Genomic DNA, 27,009 nt, shown 5'->3' with positions numbered 1-27,009 from the left:
TTGCATATGTCCCAAGCTTGAATTCTGTATATATACATTTTTGAGAGGAAGTGGTCTAATGTGTCCATATGTTTTCCAAATACTGTATGGTAAGCTTCCACCTCTCCATTATTTAATTTCCAGTCATGTTGATGCCAGATGTTCAAAGGTATGAAAACTGGCCCACGGATGGAAATAGTTTTCAGAAATAACCACCAGTTTCTAGGTGCTGGTCTTGCCCTCATTATGTTCTGTCCTTGCTGCAGTTTGATGGGGTGCTACCGGAAGAGGAGGAGGCAGTAGCAGAGAGTCCTGTGGAAAAAGACCTCGGCATTGCAAATATCATGGGAGAGAAGATAGAGATCATTGCTCCCGTGAACTCCCCTTCCCTGGACTTCAATGACAATGAAGACATTCCCACGGAGCTCAGCGACTCGTCTGAGACCCATGATGAAGGTGTGCAGGGAGGAATCCCTTCCATTGGTGTCATGTTTTGCCCCGTCTCTTTCAGTGAGGGTATGGGGCAGCAAATACTGAATTCTTTTTCTGGACCTTAAGAGTTCAGAAGATGCAAAGAATTCTTGGCCTGGGCTGCAGAAAGTGAATTTGTGGGATATTTGGAAGGCTGTCCCTAAAGTAATGTCATGTATTAATTACCCCACCTGATGTTCCAGCTATTGTGCTGGGATCAGTGGTGGGAAAGGGATAGAAGCACTTCCTTTGGGATCCTCTTCACAAAGTAAAATACTGTAAAATACTGTACTGGACTGTAAAAGAACAGTCTGGGAGGTTGGCACAGAGAATCATGCCTGGGGCTTGTGGGCCTGTTTCCCCACAGGTGAAGTCCAGGCCTTTTACGAGGATTTGAATGGCCGTCAGTACGTGAACGAAGTGTTCAACTTCAGCGTGGACAAACTGTACGACTTGCTTTTCACGGACTCTCAGTTCCAGAGAGACTTCATGGAACAGCGTCGGTTCTCTGGTAAGCTGCCGTGGCAAAGCCCAGTCCCTGACGGAGGCTGTGTTCCCTGCGGGGCACAGAGCAGGGCTCAGCTCCTAGTTCTTGAGCACATACAAGCCTTGGAGGTGTGACTTTGGATGACGATAGAGGGGTTGGGTAATGTTGTGAGGTCTTGGGACCACACCTACCTGTACTGACAGTAATCAACAGCAGGTAGAACCACCCTTGTTTGGCTATCGGGGTGTATTTTTTAAGAGCCCCATGTAAGTTTGTGGAAGAATCAGATTCTCTATCTTTTTCTTAATATCAGCTAAGGCCTGATCTTGTGTTCAAGGCTTAACATTCTGTGGGAAAAGCTCTTCTAGCTCTACTCCAGACACTGGCAAAGGCTGTGTAGTTGATGATGCAAAGAGTGTTCCTGGGCATCCTGCAGTCCTCCTTTCCCTGTAACTGAAGGTTTGCAAAAGGAGCGATGGCCTCAGCCTCCATCCCTTTCCATATACTGAGAGAGGGGAAAATTCTCCCCACATTTCTAATTCCTCAGGCACACCTCAGTCTGAAGCCATACTACAATGAGGCCTTCTACAGCTGCTCTGCTGCCGCCAAAAAACAGCCTCAGGCAGAGATACTCCCATCACATCTTGGCAGAGGATGCACCTCATCCCTGCAGTGACCATGTTTAGTACAGGAGACCTTTCCTTCACACTCAGTTGAACTCTAGCACTTGTGCAGCCAAGCTCTCTAGAGGGAAGGAAATACTCTCCTCAGCTTGGTTTTGCTTTTACTAGGGAACTGACCTGAGGTTGCTTTAAGTTACTTTGATGGAATATTGTTTTCTCCTCTCAGATATTATCTTTCATCCTTGGAAGAAGGAGGAAAATGGCAATCAGACCAGAGTGATCCTCTATACCATTACCCTCACCAACCCCTTGGCCCCAAAAACTGCCACTGTCACTGAGACGCAGGTATGTGAAAGGGCAGCAGGGGTATGCTTTGTAGGAACAGGTCTGTGGTTTGCTTTCTTGTCTTGAGCTTGCTGCTCTTCATGTTCTTCATGTCTTCATTTTTTTAAAGAAATGACTGATGTAGTCTTATGGTATTTAGAATCAGAGTAATTCAGTCCAGAAAGCACCTCTGCTCAAAGCGGGCTCAGCTCTCATTTTAGATTGGGTTGCTCTCTGGCAAGCCACACTTTAGTTCAGTGAAAAGAGGTCCCACAGAATCGGTCCTTGTGTGACAGTGTAACTGCGTTATCTGAGACAAAAAACTGGGAACTAACTCCTTTTGAGAAGGCCTGCCCAGAAGGCCAGTTTTTTAAGGAGGAATTGCAGAGATGGGGCTTGGGCATGGGCACAGTCTCCTGTTTGTGGTAGAGCTGTTTTTGTGAAGTGCTAGTGAAGGTGCCTAAGTATCAAAGCCTTGTTCCAACCAGCCTAACAGTTGTCTTGCATGCTTTTTGATACAGACAATGTACAAAGCCAGCCAAGAAAGCGAGTGCTACGTCATAGATGCAGAGGTGCTAACTCACGACGTCCCCTACCACGATTATTTCTACACCATTAACCGCTACACGTTGACTCGTGTTGCCAGAAACAAAAGCCGACTCAGGTATGCTGCTGGTGGGATAAACAGCTTTATTGATGATCTGGAGTCACCTGGGGGTGGGAATGCATCTTTCTGGAGGGGTAAAAGGGGCTGGGGAGAACTAAGCCCCACTTCTCTGTTGCAGGAGTTACATTTGGGTCAGGGAGAAGAATTTTCTCTTGCCCCCTTCTTTGAAGCAGGGACAGCTGCCATACAAAACAAACTAAATGCACTAAGGCTCTGCCTCTGAGAAGCACTTTGGGGAACAAGCAGAGGAATGTGGTACCAGGGGAAACTGAGGTGTTTGTGTTTCACTCTGATAAGTAATCTAAATGTCTGCCTGCCCCGTGGCTGAAGGTTTTGGGAGTCCTCTTTAGGCCTTACTGCCACGGCCTTTGGAAGGACTTTTCATGCAGTGCTGCTCACCTAGAAACACAAAGGGCTAAAACCCTTCCAGAAATAAGTGTGAGCATAATTATTTTTTATATAAACATTGACAAAGGATTGTGAATTGATGTAACCTCCTGGAAGGAAAATTGAGAGTGACTTTCCCCTTTCCACACAGGGTTTCCACAGAACTACGTTACAGAAAACAGCCGTGGGGGCTGGTGAAATCCTTCATCGAGAAAAATTTCTGGAGCGGCCTAGAAGATTACTTCCGTCATTTGGGTAAGAGTGGCAAGGACTGGAGCTGCAGCCATGACAGGGGCACGCTCTTATGGTTTGCGTGTGTCTCCCCACAAGCAGGCAGCATAACGGCGTGGTAGCTGCTGCCAGCCTTCTGGGGACTAGGCTTCAGAGGGGCTTTTAAATAGGGCCGGCCAAAGTCATTGCCACTGCAATTGGTAGTACTTGCTGGCCATCAGCTCCTCTCTGAGATGATTGAAGGCAGTCCGGGGCCAGGGTTTGGCTTAAGGTGTAAGGGATCTGTAATGTGTCCCCGGGCACAGCCACCTCAGACCCCACCAGGGTGCCTGGGCCAGCTGAATTCCATCCAGCAGCCGTGCCAGGGGTTTGTATCTTTGCAAGGCTGCTGCCATCTCTTTTAAATGCTTTCTTTCCTCGCTGCCTCTGCAGAAAGTGAACTGACCAAAACCGAGAGCACATACCTGGCTGAGGTCCACCGACAATCCCCCAAAGAGAAAGTGAGCAAGCAATCAACTGTCCGCCGGCGGAAACGGGCCCATGCCCACCTGCGGGTGCCACACTTGGAGGAGGTGCTGAGTCCCGTCACCACCCCCACGGACGAGGAGGTTGCTCACCGAATCAAGCATGTGGCAGGTGAGGGACTACAGGGACCTCACACTTGGGGGTGGAGAGCTGGACACCTCCAGAGACAAACCAGAGCTGTGTTCGTGGAAGGTTAATGGGCAGAGAGGCCAGGGATTTGCAGAGCGATGGAAGCATGATGACTTTTTGAGTAAGATGGTGGGGTGGGTAGAAGAAAAATGTTGCCCTTCCCATCAGGCAGCATTTCATAGCCTGAACAAACCCATCTGTCTCGTTAGGTTCCACTCAGACACGGCACATCCCTGAGGAGAGCCCCAGTGGCTTCCACCTGCAGAGTGTCTCCAAGCTGCTCCTCGTCATCAGTTTTGTGTAAGTAAATTTTTTTTGCTCTGCCTTTACTTTGGTCCTCTCATGTTTCTGATGTTCTTCACTCTCCTGTACCGTTTTTTGATTTTCTCTACTTCCTCTCTGGTCCCAAACTTTGCTCAGCACAGAGTAAAACAATGACAGGCAGAAAAGAATGAATTAAAATTTCCCCCAAATGTTCCATCAGCTGTTTGGTATGGCTTGATCCCAGCTTTGGCCAGTGCTTAGCCAGTCACTGACCTGGCTCTGTCGGTTTTTCCAGATCTATTTTTTTTTTAAAGTCTCTTCTTCCCTCAGTTTTGAGAGGCAAGTCAACAGTTAGATGAAATCTGACAAGCAGTAAGAGGCTTTTTTTTTATTTTAGGGGCTCATTTTATAGATTTTTATTAATTTTTCTATCTAAAGTGACATCTAAAAAGATGCTATCTGCAAAGTGAGGATAGAAACACATGAGACAAGAGAGACTGGCATGGTTCCACTAGTTCAGCAGCAAAAACTGTGCTTTAGTTTGTGTCCTTTCTCTGCCACCACCTTTTCCAGTTGCTAGCCGTGGACTTGCTGGATGTGTGCTCAGAGTGAGCCGGGCATGGGGCCCTTGTATAAATGCGGACAACCCAGCAGTGTTTTTGGTTTCACTGTGTCTCAGGCTGCCAGTAGCTTTCATGGGTTAGTGCTGCTGCTGACTGCAGAGGTTTACAGCAATGACCCAGAGCAGCTGGAGAAATGTGACAGGCCAAGTGACAGATGCTTTGGGTAGACAGCCTGGTGCTCTCTTCTGTGGCTAGACAGGTGGGTAGCAAGGCACAAAAGCTTTATGATGCTCTCTCCTTACAGGCTACTAGCTTAGCTTACAGTGCTGAAGGAGCTCTCCGTAATGTTTTCAGAATACTTTTCTGGCTGGTTGCTATCCGCCTGCCTGAGCTGGGCTATAGAGAGGCCATTCTTCCAGCAGAATAGCCACACTATTCAGAGACGGGCACGAGCATGTTATTTTTGAGCCTGTTCCCTGAGCCGCCACTCGCGCTGGTAAAGAGAGTAGAAATGTGCATGCGTGGCGGTGGAGGAGGGAAGAGAGGAGCCTGACAGCATCTGGTGAACTCAGTGGCTGCCCTGCCTGTGGTGGTGTGCCCACCTTGGCATCAGGTGGGAGCGGGTAGGGCTGGATGTGTGCAATGTGCATTTCCATGTTAGTGCCCTGCCATGGGCGCTTTGTACGTGTCCACAGGAGCCACACACAGATCATCTTTTCCTGGGTGAATTTCACCATTAATTGCAAGCCCGGTTATTTCTTTCCCTCCGGCGTCTTTCCTCCCTGTTCCTTTCTTCCCTCCTCCCTGCCATTTATCTTCTGTACTGTCTATAAACCTCTGCTCAGCCCAGTTTCTCCCGTTCTCTGTCAGTTTGTTTCTAACCTGCAGCTACTCCGTCTTTTCTCTTCCCTGCTCCCATTAGGATCTGTTTCAGGTACTGTCTTTTTTTTTTTTTTTTTAAACCTCTTTACTCTCCCATTTCTCCCCTTTCTCTGCATTCAGCACATCCACTCAGCCAGCCTGTCTCATCCATCTGTCATCCCTGTCTGTCTGTCCTTGCTCACACATCTCTCCCACATGGTGAAGTTTTGGGTTCTGATCACTTGGCCCTTACACAAATTAAATTCCCGCTCCCATTCAGCGTGGACCTGGGCTCCAGAAACCTCGTTAAAGCTCTGGATGTTTCCCCAGGTGTGACAGGCAGGCAATGGGGCAGCAGTGCTCCCAGTAAACTGTTTTTCTCTTTATTTGCAGTCTGGTGTTGCTGGTCATTCTCAATATGATGCTGTTCTACAAACTCTGGATGTTGGAGTACACTACCCAGACGCTCACAGCATGGCAGGGCTTGCGGCTCCAGGAGAGGTACAGTCACACCAGCTTTGTCTTTGCCTCTTCTTGCATGTTCCCTACAGATGTTAGAGGCTTTACCAGGACACCACAGCTCAGGGCTGTCTGGTAGATTGCTTCCCTGTTGTGTGTAACAGATGAAGTGGGTAGATAGCTGAAGACATGGGGCTGCTCAGTATTTCCTGATCCAAAGTGCTGAACAAGGCAACCTCTGCTTCTTCCCAGGGTCCCACTTATCTGAGGACACAGGCTGTACAAAGAAATGTTTTGTAATCTTGGGCCAAGGTTGTCACCTCCCTTTCTCTGATGGCTCAACTCTAAACACTCAAAGCAGTGTTTAGAAAGAACCTCTTTGTACCCAGATAAGAATTTGGACTTGTGACATGATTAATTGTTGAAAGATTTTGAAAGGTGTGGGTCTAGCTATCAGCAAGTTGTTACAACATAGGAGGAAGAGAGAGCGCACTGGGAGGACAGAGTGCTCCATAACAACCTAAGCATTCCCTGGAGGTGTACTAGATGGAAACGTCATTGCAGATTGACTTAGTTTCTCTAATAACTGATAGTGTGGAGCCTTGCCCAAGGCTTTTTGAACATCTTATTTCATTACAGTGTCCGCTGGGTGTGTGCTGTTTGAGGTGAGGAGAGCTCCAGGCTGTAAGGCTGTATTTCCCATTTCGTTTTGCAGAAGGCACGCTGACTTGCCGCAACCAGACTGCATATGTTGGGATCATTTTTTATTAGATAGACTCCCCCATCTGGTCTAGAGTTGAAGTGGACCTGCCAGTCAGCATTTCCCAGGGTGCCCTCCAGAGCACCTTTTGGTAGATGGCATTTTACAGCGGTGACCTGATGGCCCAGAGCTGTTTAATAATGACCAGCAATTTGGCGTTTTGAATTCCTTCTGGCAAGGTTAGGTGAATGCTTTTTCTGTACATAAATGCTAGGTGTCCTGCCTGATCAGCTTCTCTGCGGTCAGCAGTTGAAGTTGGGAACATCACAATCCACTTTGCTATGGTGTTTTGGTCTCTTTATGTCCCCTTTCTGGACATCCTTTTGTGTAGTTGCAGTGATTCCCTCTTCAACTGACTTTGTCTTGACTTTAAACAGTTTGCAAATTACTTTATTTGTTACTTGTCTTATGTTACAGGCTTTCCACTTCTCATTAGGGTGGGCTTGCTCTTTAACTGGTAATAGCTGTGCAACTGTCCCACAGATCTAGTCAGTGATTTTTCCTGCTTTATCTCCCTATGACAGTCTTGGTATTTATTTGGACCACTACTGAATATGGTATTAAGTATAGCACTGTCTTATATGCTGTTTGTAATGTGCATGTACTGTAATTATAGGGGTGGGTAGGGGTTCTCCTATTTCCCCTCTGCACAGTTAACTTTGTTGTGTTGTAACTGCAATTGCTGTGGATTAGACCAAACCCACCTGCTGGGTCCAAGGTGGGGTGTGCTCAGAAGCATTCAATTCGAGGCTCTGAAGATAATGATCTTCAGGTGCTAATGAGATTGAGGAGTGGTACACTTAGTTAGGGGGACTACTCACTGCCCCAACCCACTCTGAATCTAAGTATGTGGCTTCTCCACTTAGACACAGAAAGCAACATTTATTAGTAGCAGAGTTATTTATTATAGTCTAGGATTACTGGGAATGGGTCCATTTTTTTTTTTTTTTTAACTTGTAATGCTTTTTAGTTGCCACACTTACCATGTCCTTGTTTAATCTCCAGGTCAGGAGCTGGCTGGGCTGGGCAGATGCAAGCCCTCAAGCCCTGGACAGGAGGATCCCCAGGCCTGGCTGCCCAGAGCTGCCATGCAGGGCCACAGGCAGGTGACCGCAGTGTGCCTGGCAGGTAGGTAGAGCTTGGCTGCGACAAGGCAGGGATTAAACACTGTGGAGCAAAGCAAAGCCACACAAGGAGAAGAGGTGAGGCAGTTAGCATGGCACATGGCAGGAAGGCACGGCAGAGGTGCCCCCATTCTGCCCGTCTGCCAAGGTAAGAGAGGATGAGGCTGTTAACTTGCAGTGTCTGGAGAAAGAAGGAACTTGAGGGAGCTCTCCCTTCCCCCTAGGAAGGCCCTGCTCTGCTTAGCCTCCAGGGTAGGAGACTTGAAAGTCTCCACTACGGTCTGTAGACCTTAAGAGGTGTATACAGCAGGAAGTAGCTAAGAGAGGAGGGATCCAGCTATCTTAGGAAAAAGCAGAGCCCAGGAGGTAAGCAGAAGACAAAGCAGCGAAGATCCCTCTCTCTTACAGATAAGCAAAGCCCAAGAGATGAAAGCAGAAGACAAAGATTTAGATGTCTTAGAAACTAGAAAGGCCCAAGAAGCAGTAAAGAGAGAAGTAGCTGGCTTAAAAGCTGGGGGCATACAAAAACAACCCTACCTCTTAGGCGAGAGAGGTGCCTCTGCAGCGCATTCCTGCCATCTTCCAAGTGCTGTGCTCTCTGCCTCAACTCTGCTCCTCGCATTGCTTTGCTCCATGGAGCTTTATCCTCGCCTCATCCCAGCCAAGCTCCACCTATGCACCAGGTGCACCGATGTCCTTCCTCTGGCCCTGAGCAGCCAGGCCTGGGGATCCTCCTGTCAGCGGCCTGACAGCTTGTGTCTGCTCTGAGCCACCTCCACTCAGCAGCCAACAGCCCTGTTGTGGAGGATTAATTAGGCCTGAGGGGTGGGGGGAGGATTAATTAGGCCTGAAGGTGGCTGCCGCTACAAAGAGAACTGGTGCTGCTGTTATTCAGAATAAGGAAAGCGTGGTATTAAGGTGATGGCCAGCACAGCATGTCTAGGGAAGTTAAAAAAAATCGAAACCCACTGCACAAGGCTAGCACCTGCCCAGCAGTGTACACTGCAGTCCCTGTCAGGGGCCCTGGTGCCACCTTTTGCTGTTCTCACCTCCCCAGCAGTGACAGCGCTGCCTTCTGCCCCCTCTGGGACGTGGGCATTCAGCTCCAGCTGCACTAGAGCATTTCTGCAAAAGGCACATCTTTGCTGTTAATTACCACAATTAAGGCAGGCTAATATTAGGAAAATAATAAGTGCATCTAGATGCTACCCCCTTAGGGTGGAAGGGTTAGACAGAGATTGATGCAAGCTGCAGCCCCCCTCCCCTGCCAGCCCACTTTGCTCCCCCTTGACCATGGTTCCCCCAGATTCACTCTTGCTCATGTTCTGCCTGACAGGTTACCCCAATCTCAGACAGAATGGGCCCAGTTACTAGAATCTCAGCAGAAGTATCATGACTCAGAGCTACAAAAATGGCGCGAGATCATCAAATCCTCTGTGATGCTTCTAGACCAGGTGAGACCACACGGCCCGTTGGTGCTGTGCGTGGAGGGTCACCATGTCCTCCCAGCCACACAGCCACACACTCGCAGTCCTTACCTGGATCCGCTGCAGCCTGTCAGGTGCATCTCCTCCAATTCTGTCTCCCTTTAGCTCCATCTCCTGATGCTGGGGTGGGCAGCAGATCCCAAGGGCTATTCACAGGATACCATGGATTCTCTCTCACCTCGCAGGGGGGTCCAGGCAAGTCAAGGAGAGAATTCTGGAGGGCCAAAACCTTTTATTAGACAACACATCTTGTATCTAGGCTCCGACATTCCAGAGGGGTCTGTAAGACCTTGGCAATCCATTTGGAATACAAATTTTTTCCCCTCAACCCTGGGCTCATATGTGGCTCACATGGGTGAAGGGGACGCACTCTCCATGGGCCCTTCACAGCACAGGGCCAGCAGTTTTAGTATCCATTGCCTGAAGAGCCCTCACCCTGTACCTTCTTCTGCTCACCCCTTGTTGTCTCACTGACTCCCATCTTCTCAGTCCCCACCGGTACCTCCCAGTCCCCCACAGCAGGTATTATGGTGTCAGTACTTTCTGTGAGTGAAGGAGGCACCTGGAGGCACTGATGGGGAAGGAAATCCCGAAGCTCTGTCACCTTCAGGGTAGCAGCACATTGGAGACGTTTCTTGTCTTGCAGATGAAGGATTCACTAATAAATCTCCAGAATGGCATCGGGTCCCGGGACTTCGGGTCAGATCCAGAAGAGAAACGGAAACGTTTCCACTAACAGGCAGGAATGCAGGAGGCCAGAGGACGGTGTGCAATATGTGTAAATAGGATATATAAATATATATATAAATATATATATATACAGAATATAAATATATATATTATATACAGATTTTAAGAGAAAAAAAAAGCCTACGTATCGCGAGGAAGGACTGACCTCCAAACACTGGTTGAAATGGAGCGTCTCGGTGGTAGTGTGGGGTGTGCGTGTGTGTGCGTGTGGGAGGGCTGTGCTCTCCTGGCACTGAGGTGCGCTTAGGGATGCACCCTGTGTGCTACCCTGGGCTTTTGCACCACTCTTCTGTAATACTCCTGGCTGTCTGTTCGTCTGTCTGTCTGTTTTGTTTTTGTTGTTTCAAAGGGAAGCATCAGAGCGAATGCCCCTCCCCTCCCTGCGCATGAAGGTCCCTGACTGACTCTGTGTATCTACACGTATAAAGGGAACACTGTCAACTTCTTACCTTGCTGGCTTCAGGACAGAGAGGTTTTGGCAATCACCATCAATCCCTCACAAAACTACTCCGTGTTTGGAGAGGAGGCCTCCAGAGGAATTGCTCTAGGTCTGTGGAGAGCAGGTCTCACTGGCAATCATCCTTATGGCTCTTGGAGCAGAAATGCAATTTGCTGTCGTGCTGGCCAGCCTGGTTCGGAGAGCAAAGCACAGAATGTAAATAAGCCTGAAAAGCTTTCTCCAAACACCTAGTTTGCCTCCTCCTGCTATTGATACTGCATTAATTGCCAAGGAGATGGTGGGAAGGGGGAGGATCTGCCCCCATGGTGCTCAGATGGAGGAGAGCTACACTGCAGAAAGCACACTTCCATCTGTTTTGACAGTGTCCCCTTTACGTTTTCTGTGGTTCTCTGCTTTTTGTGTGCTTGGGCCCCTGCCATTAAGCCATCCCTGTGCTGAAGATCTACATCGGTGCTGATAAGGGCTGTCTGTGTGACTTCTCACAACAGGGGGAGTGCCCCAACTTAAAAAACAAAATCAAAACGAGTATTTCTATGCGAGCCCTCCTTTCTGCCAAACCACGTGCTATTAGCACAGTGTGGAGTGGGAAAGCTAAGGGAACTTAGCAGAACCACTCCTGCCATCCTGCTCAGCAAATTTACCTCTTGCTCCTAGTCTGAGAGACCACTTTGCTCATACCTCTTAGCCCTGACCTTTACTTCTAATCCATGTGGGAAAGCATTAGGTAGAAAAGAAAAATATCCTTTCCTTTAACAATGACAACAAAAGGACACCTTTGCTTTGGATCCTTACCTGCAAGCTAGAGCAGCAAAGCCTTCATCAGTCCTCATAGAGGTTAGGAAGGGTCACAGGGACCAAAAAAGAAAAGAAAAAAGGGACTAAAAAGGGACTGTTAAGGGGTGCGGGACAGACTGGGGGATGTCCACACTGTAAGGCATCTGACTGGGCTGTCTCCTAAGCTGCACAGCAGTGCATCTGCTCTCTAAGCAAGTTAGGTGGTAGAGCTGCATTAAAGACATTGTGTGTTTTTACTACTTGTGGGGGATAATTCCAGATTCCCTTTAGCAGCCAAATGAGAAAGAAGGGCAGAAACTGATGTGCAGTGTAAAAAAAGCCACTGTGAGTGGGTGGGATGCAGGGTGCTTGAGTGGGTGATTGATAAATGCTTCCTCATCTTACCTGGATAGGTAGATTAGGTGGTATGTGAGACCCTCAGTCTTCATCATTACTCAACACCAGGATTTTTCCACCTTCTAAATGGCAGGAAGGAGTCAGCCGCATATTCCCCACATGCAGATGGTCGGTTCTAGCTCATCCACTGTCTTTTGCTCTAATTGGCACTGAAAGAGCAGGGGACATAAGGGTGAATAACTGGTTTATGTATCTTTGTACCAGAAACACTGATCCACACAGCTTGGGGAAGAAAACGAGTCTAAGGAAAACCCTTACAAGCTCCCACAGCCCAACCAGGGAAAGGTACCGTTTGCAGGAGTAACCCACTGATTTCTCCCAGCCTGCCTAAGATTTTTCATGACCAAATTCTAAACATGTCCCACGGACGAAGACTCACAGTTGAAGGAGTGTGGATGAAGGCAGGTTACTGAATGCACATATAAGGGTGTGAAAGGTACAATTGGCAAAAACATGCCTCGGAAGCTAGAGAATAACTTGTATTTATGTCTGTCTGTTTGATTTCATGCTGCTGACTACTGTGCTGCTCCCTGGCTTTTTCCAGGGAGGCTGCTGAAATGGCTACTGTACGATGAATCTGAGCTGCTAGTAACCTGAAAGGGTATCCTGCTGCTCTCATCTTGGGACCAAAGGGCCCCAGCTCCGTCCCCACTGTTGACTTGCCACACTGGCTGAGTCCCATTTTCCCATTTGTTACTCCCACAGTTGCTAAGCACAGAAAAATGCCTTGCTGCCCATCTTCCCCTTTTTCAAAAATTAATTTCAGAGAGAAGGAAAAAAGAGAAAGGAAGCCCTGTGCTTGCCACATTTCCTTGCCAGAAAAGGGAAAGGCTGTATCTTGAGAGAGAAACCTGGAACGTGGGTCTTTGTAACCTGGCTGGCAAGCTTCTGTCTGTAGAAAGACAACCGAGCAGGAGACAGAACAACTTATGTGTCCGAGAGGGTAAAACAGTAGTCAGAGCTGGCTTCTTACCCATCTGGTGTTCTCTTGCTAGTTGTGGAGGCACGGAATCCCTTTGCTTATGTGTGTGTCCTTCTTCCTCTGCAGCATTTTTGCAAATGGTGGTCACATTGGGTTCTGGATGTTCCCACTGATTTGGCTTCCTTGGGCTTGGCCTTAGAGACAGAATTGCACAAGGTCAGTTAAATTAATGTGAGGCTACACACAGGCAGATATAAAAATATTAAGCACTAATATTCATTCTGCCTGCACATTACTCTAAACTGTTTAACATGGTTGACAGCTCTAACACACAGTTGCATTAAATTCCTCAATAAAGACCATAAGGGTGTCAATACAGAACTTAAGAGTGGTGGTCACCAAACATGCCCTTCAGAATGAGGAACGCTGCTGTTTGGGGTCTTAGGTTTCCTTTTCTCAAAACCCTAGTTACGTTGGATTTTTTTTTGTCACTTGGCAGCAAGTCTGGCTTGGAGGTGGGTAGTCTGGCAAGTCTGGCTTTGTGAAGCAATCCTTTATTGCCACTTATCGAAGTAGTAGTGAAAGAGAAAACTAAGGTCTTTTCCATAAGGCAAAACCCACAGTGGCACAAAAGCAAGGGCTCACACAAAACCTCAGCATGTTCTCATTTAGATGCCATCTTGTAGAGAACTACGATAGGAATCACCTGCTACTGCAGATGAATTCCAATCAACAGATTAATTCCTTTTACAGCCCCAGGCAATTTTGCTGTAGTTCCTTCATGATTACATTTCCTAGGGAAATTAGCAGATGCTTTCTAGGAGCAAGGCTGAGCAACCTAACTGATGTTGCAGGAGGTGGTGCTTCTGCCTTACCTAAGCAGTCACAGCCTGGCTGTCCATAACATATCTCAATCATGCCACTGACACAGAGTACACCTTTCCACACAGCTTACACACTGCCATTCCTGTCTGGACCCCATTTGTCTACTTTAATAAAAAGAAATCTAAAACATATAATATATATTTATTATGATATAACCCTGTACTGAAAGAGGCAAGGCTTCAAAGCCTGATGCTGTGTTGGTTTTAAAGCACCAGCACTAAAACACCTCAAAACCATCACCTGCATTGCTATAACCCCTCTCAGGAAGCCTGGCGTGCCAGGCTGTGCTCCTTTCACATCAGACAGCCCCCTGCTCATTTTGGAAGCTCACCTGGGTGTATGGGGGATGGTCCTTAGCCTACCTGTCCCTAGCAGCACTAAATCATGTAGCCTACTTAGGTATGCTTTTTCCTACCTTTATATGAGGTGAAAAGATTGATTTTCAAGTAGGCATTGGAGACACATGGTCCAGGTACTTGAGATGAGAGCTTTTGGCTGTGTTGTGCAGTGATCTCTGTGCAGATCTGTAGGCCTGCGATATGCCCAAGCAGAATGAAAGACACACTTTCATGCCTCACAGTTTCACTTCTACATGTCAAAAATGCTAACCAGAAGGGAGTGCATACATACAGGTTTTGGTGAATACAGTTTCTTTCTCACATGACTTTAATCCTTCTCCCTTTCCTGGTGGCTCTGCCTTCTCAGACCTGTATTTCCATCATCTTTCAGGGATGCAGACGCACTTAAATTGAGGAGACAGAGAGGGGAGCCTGCAGCTTTCATACCAGCCAGCACTAGGACAGAGTGGTAGAGATAATCTCCAACCCTAAAGAGACCAGCACTGCTCACACAGAATGAGCTGCAAACTAGAGGTTAGTGGTGGAAATTCTGGGGGAGTGAATCACTCCTAGCTCGTTAGAGGATTTTCTCTTTACTACTAGGAGTGGAAAAACTTTTGGGCCCCTTCTTTCTCTGGGGTTCATTTACAGAAACACAGCATGAAGTTAGTGAGTTAAGGTGTAGGAAAAAACCATCTGTGAATGCTCATTTCCAGGCATACACAGTCTCTAGCCTATTGCAATGATCTGGGAAGAGGCTCTGTCTCAAATTGGTAAAATTTCATTTGTGGCAAACACATTGAGTCCTACTCTGCCACCTGTGTGACACAACCTTGCTCCCAAAAGTACCTCTCCACAGAATGTCCATGGGAGGTACGTACCCAACCAGCCATTTTCTAGCATATACCCAGGGCAGGACTCTATCCGTGTTTCTTTCTCCCAATCAGGATACAAGCAAACCACTTTCTAATTTAGAAGTGGCAATTTCTGGTTCCACAGCATGCTAAAGGTGAAGCAAACAAAGCATCAGCACTGGGTGCTTGCAGTACTGCTGGCTAGGGGAAGCAAGGACCTGACTCTGGAGGCACTCAGTCATGTTTCTCAAGGCAGAATTGTGTTGCCAGAACTGTTTTTTCCAAATTACGTGCGCAACTCTGAGGAGCTCATTGCAGCAGGATCTCTGCTAGGCTTGCTGCCATTGAGAATCATAGAATATCCTAAGTTGGAAGGGACCCACGAGGATCACTGAGTCCAATTCCTGGCTCCACACAGGACCACCCAAACAGTGCAGTCGTGTAGACTCTGGCTCAGTCTTTTCAGTCTCAGCACTAGTTAAAACATCTAGCAGGGGATTGCTTAAAAACAATACTCAAAACAGAGTCTCTTAAACCAAAGCATCTGAGGTAAGTGGCTCGCAAAACCTTTGTGTCAGTGTAGTTTTCAAGATGTGACCGTGCCGACCTTTAGGCCCGTTCCCTCTGCCTGGCATGCTCTGAGCTCTACGCTTTGCAGTCTCCATAGCACGAGTCTCTTTGTGCCATAATACCTGTCTTTTTCTAGATGTGCACACTGGCCAAATAAGCTCCTCATGTCTTGATCAACTGCCGATTGAGATTATTCCCTGATCTAGCCAGACAGCATGGGCTTAACCCTTAGCATGGATACGTGGTGTGCCATGCCCTCTTCTCCCACACACATTTTGCAGTGCTTGCTATGGCTCTTCCCTCTCCCCACGTCCCTTTGCTGCCAGACAATCATTCCCTTTGTCATAGGTGGACTGACCTGGTGCTGTCCCTGCTTGCCTTTCCTTGATGCAGTCCGTACCGCTCTTCAAGTGAATGTGTTCTTTTTTGTTTTTGTTTTTTGTTTCTGTTTTTTTTTGTTTTGTTTTGTTTTTTTTCAGTAGGGAAAAGGACTTCCTTCTGCAGAAGGAATTATATTTGCACATGGCTCAGGGAGGTACCCTCTCTCGCCGTTTCTGTTACCTCACTCATTTAGGCCAATTCCATTGCTAACGTTAAATGGCCACTTTCCCCAACTGAAACTCCAAGAATAGTTAGGGAATAAAACAAACGTGCAGCTCAGGTTCTACAGCCACTTGGTCGTGTCACAGTCTCGGCTCAGACTGCCCCAGCAGCATTAGGATTTGTGGGAGCAGCTGTTACGAAACAGCAACTTCATCCAGCAAAGAGGTGGAGCCTGTGCCACACGGGTGTAGTTCCGATCTCCGCAAGCCCACCTCCCCTGTAATAGCACTTAGCAGAGCAGATACGGAAGCACTAACCTGGCTCTTGGCCTGCTGAGGTCGGAGTGGAGGGAGGAGCAGCAGAACCGTTGCAGCGTACATCCTTAACCACCCCGGACTGGCATCGTGTGGCTGCGGCACCTCTGGGACGTTATCATTCCCACAGCAGTTCATCTCTCATCGCATGCTCCAGGGCTGGATAAAGCTGCTAAAGACCCTGGAGCGTGTTCTCCTCACCTGAGGCCCTGGATCCTGCAACCCCAGATGCTGTCGTAATTGCAAATTAACGAGGATGGCCTCATGTCAGCAAGGAAAGGGAACGGGTCATACAGTCACCCGCAGGTGCGTGCTTCCCTTTGGGATTTCACCACAGGAGCCCGGGAAGCAGAGGGCTGTTGGCCAAGGCCGGTGCAGCCTGTAGCACCGCTGTGAACTCCAGGGTGGGGTGGGGGACGAACCGTGATTTTGTTTTAGGAGTTGTATAACTGTCAAACTTTGCGCTGTGCGCAAAATGCGATAAAACGATAATGAAACTTACCTGCTAGAACCTAGGAACTGTAAAGGCTATGCAGCCGAAACTTAATGTAAGTAGCTAGTACAATGGAAGTATAAATTAAAAAAAAAAAAATCTATCAGACAAACAGCATGACTCATGAGTGCTTTGTTCTTTTTATTGTCCTGCCTATTCTAAAATCTCTTCTGTCATTGCCAAATACACAGGGAGGGTCTTTTCAGATACCAACCAGGACCATCTCTCCCAGGACACAGCCTGCCTTTAACACCGCCCTTGAGAACCCCCCCCCCTTCCTTTTTTTTTTTTTTTACTATGGGAATCTTGAGTAGAATTTAGGCACCATTTTCCCCTGCCTAGAACAACACAGGGCAATAGTCCTATCTGTATGCAAGAACTGTAAAAGTGAAAGATTTGTCCAAAAGGCATCTTAAGAAGATGCGTGCGTAATACCCGAAGGTGCAGGACTAAAGGACGGCCCTTCTTTACCACCCGAGGTAGCTCTCAAGAAGTTTTCAATTTTCTCCTTTTTTGACTTCACATTATAACATCAGAAGGTTGTCAGTACTTCACAAGGACTAGGAGAAACAGAGCTGAAGTGAGAGAGAGGTTTATGTAACCTTACCTAAAAATCACTCTGAGCATTATTGCCATGGTCAGCAATGGAAACTCAGTAGTTATTGTCTAGTCACTCCTCTGTTGCTGTGGATCTAGAGTTAGGATTATGCCAAAAATTGCCTTGAGGCCAGGCATGTTGGCCTAGGGAAAATGAAGATATCCATCAGAACTGGAAGAGGAGCTATTTTTGGACATTATGGTTTAAGGAACCAGTGCCCAGACTACAAGCGTGCTTCATCTGGAAAATGTGCTCACGTTGCCAGACTCAGCTCTGGGCTTGAGAAAGATCCTACGGTGAAGACTGGATCCTAGTAGTTTACTGAAGTTGACACTGCTCTAAGAAAGGCATTTGGAACAACTGCCAGTTAGAAATCTGGCTTGGGATTTGACAAATGGAACAACTTCTGCGATTTTTAGCAACACATAAACTGCAGCAGAACATAAGCAGGGGAAATTCCATATGTAGGAAGCATGCTTTTGATTCACAAGCACTTTGTAATACTTAAAAGCGGTCAGTGTAGCAAAATTTGTCAGCTCTTGCAAGCAGTACAGGCTCCATTGCAGCAGGGGTGTAACACCATCTCCTATATCAAAAGGAAACCTTCTCCCACTTTAAGTACAATTCTACCCCAATGTTTCTACCATTTGTTTCCTCATGGTCCTAGTTATTGAGCTCAAATATCTACGTTTGAGGCCAGAAAAGTGATTTTATTCTGTTTAAACCACTAAAATTTAAAAGGTCAGTTTGCATTCACTGAATTTACAGTGTAATTCCTGTGCAGCAGTGGGTCATTTACAATGAATATTGAGACTAATCATCACATAATACATAATTACTACAAAACTAGGAAAAAGTAACCACTTTCTCCATATTCCTCTAGGTGGTGCTGTAGGATAGCGTGAGAAGACCATCACGGTTACAAGTACAATCATTTTACAAAGCTGTCAGTCCTTTTACTGTGAGGACTACGCATCCTATTTACTTGGCATGCTTGTTTGCCTCCAGCTGTCATCCTTTCAGGGTTTTCCCCAGAAACAGGTTAAAGGCATACCTTGTCTGACTGGCTTGCCTGCTGCTGCTGAACACGGCTCCACAGGTTATTCCTACCACTGTGTCTCTGCGTGCTTGAGGAGTAAACCTGCTACACAAGGGAAATGGAAGGAACTAAGAATTTTGATACGTGCTAAGTGGAAGGGAGGGTACAGGGGGGTCATGTATCATACAGCCTCCCGAATTAGGAGTACTTCGGGATTTCTGTTCTCAGCTCCCTCCTTCAGAAGCAAGTGTGAACATGACACAGGGACTCATCCTTCACTACATGTTTTTCATCAATTGCAATGCATTTATACTCCTCATACTCTACATCTGCACTGGTAGCCCAAAGTCCAGAGCAACTTACTGAGCTCAAATATAATAAAAATATAAAAAATATCTCAAATAATTGAACTCCTTCTATTTAACACCTCTAATAAATGCTGGGGCTGTAACAAATGGCGGAACATCATCCTAAATGACCTTGTTCCCAGTCCTGCAGGTCAGAACAACATGATACATACAACCTTTACCTCTGCAATGGAGAACTAGCATATTTTGCAAATAAAAGTGGTGGTGACAGCAGCTAAGGAATGACACTAACATTTACAAAGCCATTAACGTGATGAGGGGACTGAAACTTGGGAAGGAGCCGTGCTGCCCACACCCCTGTGCCCTTTGCTCAGCATGCTTCAAAAGGAGAGTCCATTAACAAATGGGCTGGCAGCTCAGAATGGAGTCATGAGGCCAAAGTCAAGGCTGTACAGAGTCCAAGGCAAATGGAAGAGAATTTACACTTCCCCGCATTTCCTCCCGACGGCGTAGAGCTCCCCCTCAAACCTGGCTGGCATGACATGGTCCTTCTGTCTTCAGAGCCCCTGCAAGCGAGAGAATTCCCTTGGAGTGCAAGTCATTTGAAGGTACTGAAGTGAGGATCGTGATACATTTAGCGTGATACCTGACAGGACATGAACAAGTCTTTAGATCTAGGTCACAGACATTTGCACACAAAGTCCTTCCTAGAAGACGTATCCTTTGGAGACGGTGCCATTTATTCCTCCTGTTCCCCATCTGCAGGGGACAGTGACTGTTCCCAACTCCACAGGGATGCACAAAGGAGGAGTAATGAAATCACAGCCTAAATACGTGCATTGGTTTGGGGTTTAAAATCATTAGTATACCCACCATCCAAAGATACCTGAATTGTTTCTAATGTCATTGGAAAAGCTCCAGAGAAGGGGCAAAGCCAGACTCCAGGAATCTCCCCTCTGCCATTTCTCCAGCCCCACACACCTAACCCACTGTAGTAAGGGTGAGGGGTTGACAGGCACAAGCAGCAATTCACTGCTCCCTCATCACCTACCCTGGTGCCGTTTGTTCCGCTGGTTCCTCTCTGCTATTCCTCCACAGGCACAGCACAGTTTTCCTTGTTTTCTGACGGAATCGCAAGGTAGTCTGTTCTGTAGTTGGAAGGAAAGAGGAAAGCTTAACCTCAAGTGCACATTTCAGGCCCCTTCACCCTTTCAGAGATACTGAATGACCGTAAGTACCTCTAAGGTAACAAATTCCACCTGTAGAAGATGCTCACAGTAGGACATTCTCATTGGCATAGTCAGGAGCAGACAGTGAGCCTTCCCGACTGTTAAATCCTATACATACAGCTTTCCTAGAGATGGGAATGGGCCAGCATAAAAACTGGAACATCCCTGGTGTATCAGCTGCCAGAATTGTCCTTCTCTTCCTCTGCTTTTTCGAAGTAGCACAGGCTGCAGGCTTGTGAGTCAGATCTCTGAGGGCAGGCCTTCCACGAGAGCATCTCCACATGGTTCACGCTGGGCCACTTTGGAATACTGCCCACCTTGGCCACCCTCCCTTCACTGTACATCATCCCTCACCTTGCTACTACACCGTCTCTTTTGGTACTCCGGAACACTGCAATTATTCCAGACATAGCAAACATCAGCTAGAAACGTGCAAGAGCAAGGTTTGGTCTTCTTGCAGTCTGACCTGGACTGAGACATCTGAAGGACCCTTGCAGCACTGCTCACATCTGGAGGGATGTCACACTTACGCATTTTCCTGGGCAGCCTCCTCTGCCTTAGAGACTTTTCTGTAGCAATAGACCATTTCTATCAGTAGCCACAAGGTGAGGAAGACCAGCAGAATATACATCATAATTTCAGAGATGACTGAGGTGAAGTCTTCTCCAGCTGTTGAGAAAATGAAATCATCTCTGATCATTTACATGCATGTGATCGTTTACATGCTGTCAGAGCACAGCAGCTCCATTCAAACCCTCGTGTCATCCTTCCTAACCCACCTTGCCACAGACCCAAGTGCCACTACACTGTCATGGGTCAAAAGACAGGGAGCAGGCAAGACTGCCAGCAGAATATGTATGCCAGCAGCGACTCCACTGCGTGTTTCCACAGGCATCAAGCATGCACAGGCTTGCACGTGTCTTGCATTCTCTGCAACCTACACATTCCTACAGATTGCTCACCGTGTGCCTGTCTCATCTTCACATTCTGCTTCCTTTGTACATCTTACTCACTGCTGTTACTTGAGTGTGCTGTGCCGGCAGTGATTTGAGAGAGATCAAAACAGAGATGCTTGTGGGGAAGAAGGAAAGGGTAGACACAACAGGAAAAGATGAGGGGTAAAAACTCTTGTCCTTCTCTGCAGAGGACAGCGGGATTCCTACTGATTCCTAATGAGCCAGGATCTCAGCACAGACGGGAGCAAAACCAAAAGGAGTGGTAAGACAGGAGCAATGCAAAGGGAAGGAGGGGCTGGGAGAGGGAAGAAGCAACAGACTGCTATCAAAATGGAGAATGAGTTGAAAGAGGGAGGGGGCAGAAGCGAGGAAGGAGAAGCTGTGGGTATCCTGGCAAAGGCTGTGCTGTAGCATCCCAGAGCCGCCAGGGGAGAAGGGAGGGTTCTGAGCAGAGAAACTGGAAACCTCTGCTTGCACTTTGTGCCTGCCCAGCTGTTCCCAGACATTGCCTCAGCCTTCCATGCTTATACCATCCCCACACAAGCACTCTGTGCCAAGGCAAGGCTGCAGTCAGGAAAAAAAAAATAATAAAGCTGGGCTTTCCTCTTGAACCCTGTATAGTACTTGCTGTTGGCAAAGAAAGACACAGCTACCTGGGAGCTCAGTCCCCCCTCTCCTGCAATGCAATACAAAATTATGTCCCTGTTAGACAACACCCATGGCACATTAGGACACAAGACACAGTCTGCCAGTCCTCCGTACCCTCCTCCACCACGGTGAGGTGGATCAGTCTGGAGCTTGTGAAGAGAGGCCGGTGAATCTCAAACTCAAACTCCCGGGTGATATTACAGGTGTAGATACCCGAATCGTTCAAGGTGACGTTTAACACAGTGATGGACACATCCTGCATGTCTTTACTCCCATTCCACTGTAACCGACCACTGAAGCGGCTTGGAAATTCTTGATTTGTGTTCCTGTACTTGTAGATCTGTGAGGAAATGTGAAGGGATACTCAGATTAATCACTGGCTCATATCTTGGACAACACCAGAGAATATGCAAGAAACGGTTGAAACTCTGTTCTTCTCTAGCTACACATGTGTACGGCCTGGGATATGGCTTCCTTGGGAGCAACACATATTCAGATTCTGCCATCTTTTACCTCAAAATCTCAAACTACTTTGCAAAAGAGAGAAAATTGAATCATCTCCATTGTGGAAGTAGAAAAACTGAGGCACAGAACAGCAGAGAGACATAGGGACAATGACACAAAAGATCAGCAATGCAACTAAAATTAGGATCCCATAGTCTTAACGACCAGCCTGTCAGTCACTGGATCATCTTCAGAAGGTACCACAGAAAATAAATACTGCAAAGACAAATGGTCATCTTCAGTAAGCCCTGGGATACTCAGCTGAAATCAGTGTTGCAGAAGAAATAGAGCAGTGTGAAAATAGTCTGTCAGAAGAACAGATCTTAGGTGGCTTTCACAGGCCTAATTTTTGGTAAGTTGCTGGCTGACCACTATACATGATCACAGCATTACACTGCCTGCCCCAGCTCACCTTCATTACCTTTCTCTGGGTTGCCACCAGCAAATCTATCACCTGGGTCACTGAAAGTGAATGCCTGCCTCACTCCCTAGTGTGGCTCCTTTTGTTCTCAGACGGTTGGAGCCTATTTGCTATCTTGTCTGTCTCTGATCAATCACAGTAAAATGCAGGTACTGACGTAATTATTCATACTTAGATAAAATAGCTAGACAGGAATGTGTGCACTCAAACCTTGTTCTCAGATTCACCATTCTTTCTTGATTTCCAGTCGCCTCTTGTGTAAGATTCTCATTTTAATTCACCCTGAAAACTGAATTTTACCCCTTCCTGACAGGGATCCAAAACAACAGAGATCATGCCACAGTCAGCACACTACTGCTTTGTCTGTAGCCAAAAAAAAATAATTAAATTCTGTCCTACAGATTTAGCAGAGCCTGATTTAACCTCCAAAGAACAGTTTCAGGGTTAAGAAGTGGTCCAGGAAATAAGACTTGGCCAAGGCAGCCAGGACTCACCCCATACTTTTGTTTCTCTTCTCAATTCCCTCATGTATTAGACAATACATATTAAAGGAAAAGAACTACAATTCTCATTCATGTACATACAGCCCCAAATGTTTGGGCTCACCAGCAGATTCCAGCTTTTCCTGACACAGGTACCTGCTGTGTGCAAGCATGGATAACAGCTAAACAAGGAAAAGACACTTTAGACACTGCCCAAAAGTGGTGCTGTGGAATATCTGGGCGAAAATGCTATACAAATGGTGCAGACCTGCAGGTTGGAGCTGAATTTAGCTCCAAGCTTGTCCCTCCTCCATGTCATTAAAGCAGCCTGCTAGGCATTTCTACAGACTTTGAATGAAAACGAGGCATAAACCTTTTGTTCGTATTTGGGTCTCTCTTCTTCATCACGGATCCTGTGGCAAGACAAACTCACTCTCCTAGCACCTTTTGGCTTCTCCTACATGCCTTCACTGGACCACATTTCACCAGACGACCTAGAAAAGCAAGGGCTCAGCTACCAAACATACATACGGGTTCATCTTTTCCACCCTCCGGCCTGTAGAACCATTCCACCATCGTGCTGGCTGTGACCTCTTCCCTTTTCATGCAGGAGATGCAGAGTAGCTTCATGTGTGTTCCTTGGACAGCCTCTGTCTCTGATGGAACTTCAACACATACTGCAGAACAAAAACCAGCTAGGAGGAGAAGTGAGAAGAAATGTAAGAGAGAAAAAGAGAGGTATCAATTACCCAATTCTCAGCACTTACGACCCCATCATGCCCCAACGAAAAACCTTTTGATTCAATACTAGCACCCTCTGACAACAACTAAGTCTCAAATGTCAAATTTTACGAAGCTTCCTTCTCAGAGACATAAATAATTCATAATAATTAACAGAGGGTGATCACTTCATGCAGATTCACCTCTCCAGCATCTGCCTCGCCACAACTTTAATTTTCCCCCTAGTAATTAATGCTGCTTTAGAGGCACTGTTCATTCTCTCTCACACATGCTGAGCATGCTCCTGTTTCAGCAGCAATTACAGTGTCTGGTATGAGAGAAAGCCCAGAATTCAAGCATGGAGGAACAGCTCGCTCTTCTTTGTGCTAATTTAAAAGGTCTGGATGTTTTAATCTGGCAATGTGTTCAAAACAAAGGGGTAAGATTCTCGTTTCGCTTCCTGTTTCTAGGTTTCATAAGCAGTCCAAGGAACCAAGGGGCTTGGAGTCGAGTACATTTGGCAGCTGGGGGAGTTATTGATTTTATATGCATTCTTGTTCAAAACATTTCCAATCAGATTTCTGCTAACACTGGCAACTATAAAATACTGCTCTCCCAACCAAGACAAAAATCACAATCTGTGAAGCCGAATACTTGATGTGAAAACGAATGCTTCAGAACGGCATCTCAGACTAAATCCCTGCTGACATTTGTCCCCTGGGCTAAACAATGCTGGGTTACGTCTGTCCAAACCTGTCTCCAAAGCCTAGAGTATAGATGAGTGAAGATGCTGATTTTGCTAGCTGCTCCCTTCCTCCCCAGCCTCTGAGATCCCATTAACCCCCACACTCCTGAGCACTGAATTATCCCGGGACCTATCCTGGGGAACAGCCGGATTCCACTTCTCCCATACTACCAGCTCCGTGGGTAGCAACAGCTTTCCGGGAGAAAGGAGAAAAAAACAAAACAAAACAAAACAAAACAAAACAAAACAACACAAAACAAAAAAAAAAAAACAACAACAAAAAACTGGCTCGTGCTTTATTCCATTTCAATTAAATATGTACACCCACATCCACACACACATACACAGAGCTGTAGGTATACGTGCAGATTACACTTAGCTGTATTTGCAAAACCAGCAAACCTTTGCTGGGTTTCAGAGGAAAAACTGGAACTGCAATAAAAGCTACATGTTTCCTCTAGTTTACACAGACTGCATGGCCAACTAGCACTAACGCACAGCATATTGGTTTGCACAACCTCTCTAAGGAAACTACACATTAAATTACATTGCAAATTTGAGAACAACAGCAAACGGGAAACAGTAAGGAACTTGCATGCATATTAAAGCACACGTTTTCTGCGGTAAGCCCACTTAGCACGAACGCATTTTCTTTGTTCACATTAACTCCATTACGTCCATAGTAACTCTTTAAACGTTATTTCCTTCTCCTCTTGTAAACAAAACTAAAATCCACTCTGAAGGCTGGGCTCCGCGGCAGCCTCAGAGAAACCCTGCTGGGAAAAGGAGCATCCTCCGGGAGAGAAGCAGAGGATTTGGAGGCGAACCCGAGGATGACAAGGGAAGGAGCACCTACCCCAGACCACCAGCACGGCCGAGGACACCCACAGCAGCCGAGGCAGCGCAGCCATTGTCGGGAGCGAGGAGCAGCTCCCAGCAGCTCCCAGTAGATCCCAGGATCTGGCAGGAAAACGCTCCGGGCTCCTCTCGCCGCCTCGTCCCCGGTGCAACAGGATGCCTGTGGCGAGCCTGGAGGAGAGAGCGCAGGGTGGGAGGATGCTGCTGAGCGCTCCCGGATCCTCGGGTGGCGCTTTCCCCGCGGGGTGGGACCCACGGCCCGGCGGCAGCACCACGGACAGGGCCGGGGCAGGAGCCAGCAGCAGGTGGCCGCTTCGCCCTCCGGCCACCCCTGCAGCCTCCCCTGGCTCGAAAAAAAGGCTTGTGCCGAGCCCTGCCTAGCCCGGGCGGGGGGCCCGGCTCTCGGCAAGCATGCGCGGCTTGGTTAGAGCCGGAGGGAGGATGTTAGCGACCTATAGCATCACTTATCCGGCCTCCGAAATAAATCCGGATCGAGGGAGGGAGGGAGAGGGGAGGGGAGTTACCCGTGCGAGGTCACCCAAAGGCCTCCGCCTCTAATGAGGTTAATATTAACGTTTGTAGGGCTCTGAAGGTCGCAGTTGGAAATACTGGGAAATCCTCTCTCCTCATGTTCCAGTCTGGTTCCCTGGGGGTCGATGCCAGCAGCAGGCTGGGCTTTCTCTTCTTGGCCTGGAGCCACCGCGCCCAGAAGGGCTTCTCCAACTTTGAAGGTCACCGTGGACTGAGAGGGAGAAATGAAGTGCTTGTTAAATGTGCTCCCTCTTTTTAAAGCGTCTGCTCCGATGGCAGCTCGATAAACAGCACAGTCTATTGAATTAAACCTAACCCATCCCATCAGACGACATGTGAGCAACTTCCAGTGCCAAAACCCAGAAGCAAGTGTTGGACACGGGCAGCGTGCAGACGGTCAGGCTCACCCGAACAGAAAAAACTGCAGGCAGCAGAGAGCCCCAGCTCCAAGCCCGTCAGCTGGACGTTTACTCTCAGTGGGGCACAACACTGCTGAGGTCCAGACCTGCCTGGTGCTGGGGGCTCGGTGCTGAGGGCACACGCGTGATCCCTGTGCTGTGTAAGCGAAGCAGGCACAGAACAAAGACAGAAAATGCTTTTCCTAGATATCATCTCATCACGTTCATGTCAGAATGCTGCAGTACTCTCTGCCTGTAGCCATGTGCTGAGCAACTGCCTCCACAGCATCCCTTGCATGCTGCATTTCTGCGATGGCAGAGTGACACGAGGCACACCAGGGTCCCACATCTCCCAGGCACCGAACCACAAATGCACAGGAAGAGAACATCAGGTGCACGAAGAGCCATGCAACAAGTCCAGGGAATTCCTAGCTAAAGGACATCTTTCCAGCTCCTTGCTCTGCTCCGTTATTACCCCCTGGACACGTTGTGCTCTGCCTGGTTCCAAACCACAGCTGGCTGGGAGCAGTGAAACCTTTGCAGCCCTGAAGTATCACAGCAGCAACTGACCGGTTGTTTTCTCCCGTCGCACCGTGCTGTGTTCACAGCTCAACAAAAGGAAGGGCAGACAAAGCCATGGGATTTGCTCCTAACTTTTCTGGAACAATCCAGCCTGTGCATGGTGGATGAGTGCCGATGGAGGGGTTTTTTATAGACACAGGAACTACTGAACAATGTCCATGGCTATCTCATTTGACAACCACCTGTTTCATGAAGCAGGGTGGTAATCACATCTGTTCTCAGGAAGCCAGGTGCACTGCCAGCAAGCACAGGGCACGGATCAGCAGAGTTGTACTGCATGTGCTATGGCTGCTCTAATTACTTCTGTCATGGAGAATCCTGCCAGGGAC

General features: G+C 47.6%; 2 protein-coding genes across 16 annotated transcripts in view; one reads left to right on the top strand and one right to left on the bottom strand.

Moving 5' to 3' along the window:
* The window catches only part of GRAMD1B (GRAM domain containing 1B), a 126,612-nt gene extending 114,642 nt beyond the window's left edge, over positions 1-11,970 (top strand). For 13 of the 14 annotated variants that reach the window (XM_082777930.1, XM_082777929.1, XM_082777921.1 and 10 more), the window contains 11 exons: positions 246-435; positions 818-961; positions 1,787-1,905; positions 2,406-2,548; positions 3,090-3,193; positions 3,602-3,805; positions 4,033-4,123; positions 5,905-6,012; positions 7,736-7,858; positions 9,191-9,308; positions 9,988-11,970. In XM_082777930.1, the coding sequence (XP_082634056.1) occupies positions 246-435; positions 818-961; positions 1,787-1,905; positions 2,406-2,548; positions 3,090-3,193; positions 3,602-3,805; positions 4,033-4,123; positions 5,905-6,012; positions 7,736-7,858; positions 9,191-9,308; positions 9,988-10,077 (1,434 nt within the window). In that variant the 3' untranslated portion in view covers positions 10,078-11,970. The remainder of the gene's footprint in view (positions 1-245; positions 436-817; positions 962-1,786; positions 1,906-2,405; positions 2,549-3,089; positions 3,194-3,601; positions 3,806-4,032; positions 4,124-5,904; positions 6,013-7,735; positions 7,859-9,190; positions 9,309-9,987) is intronic. The other variant, XM_082777928.1, reaches the window with a different exon arrangement.
* Positions 11,971-16,971: 5,001 nt separating this feature from the next.
* SCN3B (sodium voltage-gated channel beta subunit 3) lies at positions 16,972-25,854 on the bottom strand. 2 transcript variants are annotated; one of them, XM_082777954.1, is made up of 7 exons: positions 25,694-25,854; positions 25,168-25,340; positions 23,378-23,541; positions 21,554-21,779; positions 20,366-20,504; positions 19,658-19,754; positions 16,972-19,172 (listed from the first exon to the last, which is right to left on the bottom strand). In XM_082777954.1, exons 2-6 carry the CDS (start codon positions 25,220-25,222, stop codon positions 19,691-19,693), a joined length of 648 nt encoding a protein of 215 aa, XP_082634080.1. In that variant the 5' UTR covers positions 25,223-25,340; positions 25,694-25,854; the 3' UTR covers positions 16,972-19,172; positions 19,658-19,690. The 2 variants fall into 2 exon arrangements, with proteins under 2 accessions (XP_082634080.1, XP_082634079.1); XM_082777953.1 differs by lacking the exon at positions 25,694-25,854 and having other exon boundaries at positions 16,972-19,252; positions 25,168-25,348.
* Between the last annotated feature and the right edge of the window lie 1,155 nt (positions 25,855-27,009).

This window comes from Aythya marila (assembly GCF_965140915.1).
Source record: "Aythya marila genome assembly, chromosome: 23".
Lineage (NCBI taxonomy): Eukaryota > Metazoa > Chordata > Aves > Anseriformes > Anatidae > Aythya > Aythya marila.
Note: the sequence above shows the minus strand (reverse complement) of the source record. Positions and strands in the feature narration are given on the sequence as shown.

What these genes read in the sequence shown, in the direction of transcription:
- SCN3B (XM_082777954.1), bottom strand. Translation starts at nt 25,222, where the DNA reads ATGGCTGCGCTGCCTCGGCTGCTGTGGGTGTCCTCGGCCGTGCTGGTG. An exon ending in GGCCGTGCTGGTGGTCTGGG is followed by an intron (nt 23,542 to 25,167) that starts GTAGGTGCTCCT and finishes TTCTCCTCCTAG; the next exon opens with CTGGTTTTTGTTCTGCAGTA. An exon ending in CCTCACCGTGGTGGAGGAGG is followed by an intron (nt 20,505 to 21,553) that starts GTACGGAGGACT and finishes TTTTCTCAACAG; the next exon opens with CTGGAGAAGACTTCACCTCA.